The sequence below is a fragment of the Sinocyclocheilus anshuiensis genome, unplaced genomic scaffold, assembly GCF_001515605.1.
Source record: "Sinocyclocheilus anshuiensis isolate Anshui unplaced genomic scaffold, SAMN03320099.WGS_v1.1 scaffold6553, whole genome shotgun sequence".
Lineage (NCBI taxonomy): Eukaryota > Metazoa > Chordata > Actinopteri > Cypriniformes > Cyprinidae > Sinocyclocheilus > Sinocyclocheilus anshuiensis.
Genome location: NW_015544530.1, coordinates 314 through 949, shown reverse-complemented (window position 1 = coordinate 949; position 636 = coordinate 314). Strand labels below are relative to the sequence as shown.

Sequence of the window (636 nt, the reverse complement as noted above, 5' to 3'; positions counted from 1 at the left end):
CACAGACAGTGAGGAAGAGATTCGCGAGGCTTTTCGGGTATTTGACAAGGTATGTTTGAGCTGTTTATAACAGCCAAAATTGACTCAACCTTCAGTGTCACAGCAGTGAGGCCAAGATTTTCCCACCTTTTTTTGTGGCTGACATTCAGTTTTTTCTCTTCAGGATGGTAATGGTTACATCAGTGCTGCAGAGTTGCGTCACGTCATGACAAACCTCGGCGAGAAGCTGACAGACGAAGAGGTGGATGAAATGATCAGAGAAGCCGACATAGATGGTGATGGTCAGGTGAACTATGAAGGTAAGTTGCTTACTGTACCTCTCAGTGCCCACTGTATTTCCCCCAATTTTTGAGTCTATTCATCTGGTAACTCAACTATAATACATCTACACATATATCACATAAAGAAGATGTAGTAAGTGTTTACTAAGGTTGGGAATTATTGGAAAATATATTTAAATAAAAACAATAGAATCAAGCAATTTTCCTCATGATTACTCATGATTTATCAGTTTGAATCAGTCTTAAAGGAACACGCCACTATTTTTGAAAATAGGCTAATTTTCCAACTCCCCTAGAGTTAAACAGTTGAGTTTTACCGTTTTCGAATCCATTCAGCCAATCTCCGGGTCTGGCG

At 39.8% G+C, this 636-nt stretch overlaps 1 protein-coding gene across 1 annotated transcript; it reads left to right on the top strand.

The window, feature by feature from the left end:
- Nucleotides 1-4: 4 nt before the first annotated feature.
- Nucleotides 5-392, top strand: LOC107698196 (calmodulin-like; the record flags this gene model as incomplete). Its single annotated transcript, XM_016499159.1, has 2 exons — nucleotides 5-49; nucleotides 164-392. Coding segments are annotated over 2 exons (234 nt in total), but the record flags the coding sequence as incomplete, so codon positions are not given.
- Nucleotides 393-636: the final 244 nt, after the last annotated feature.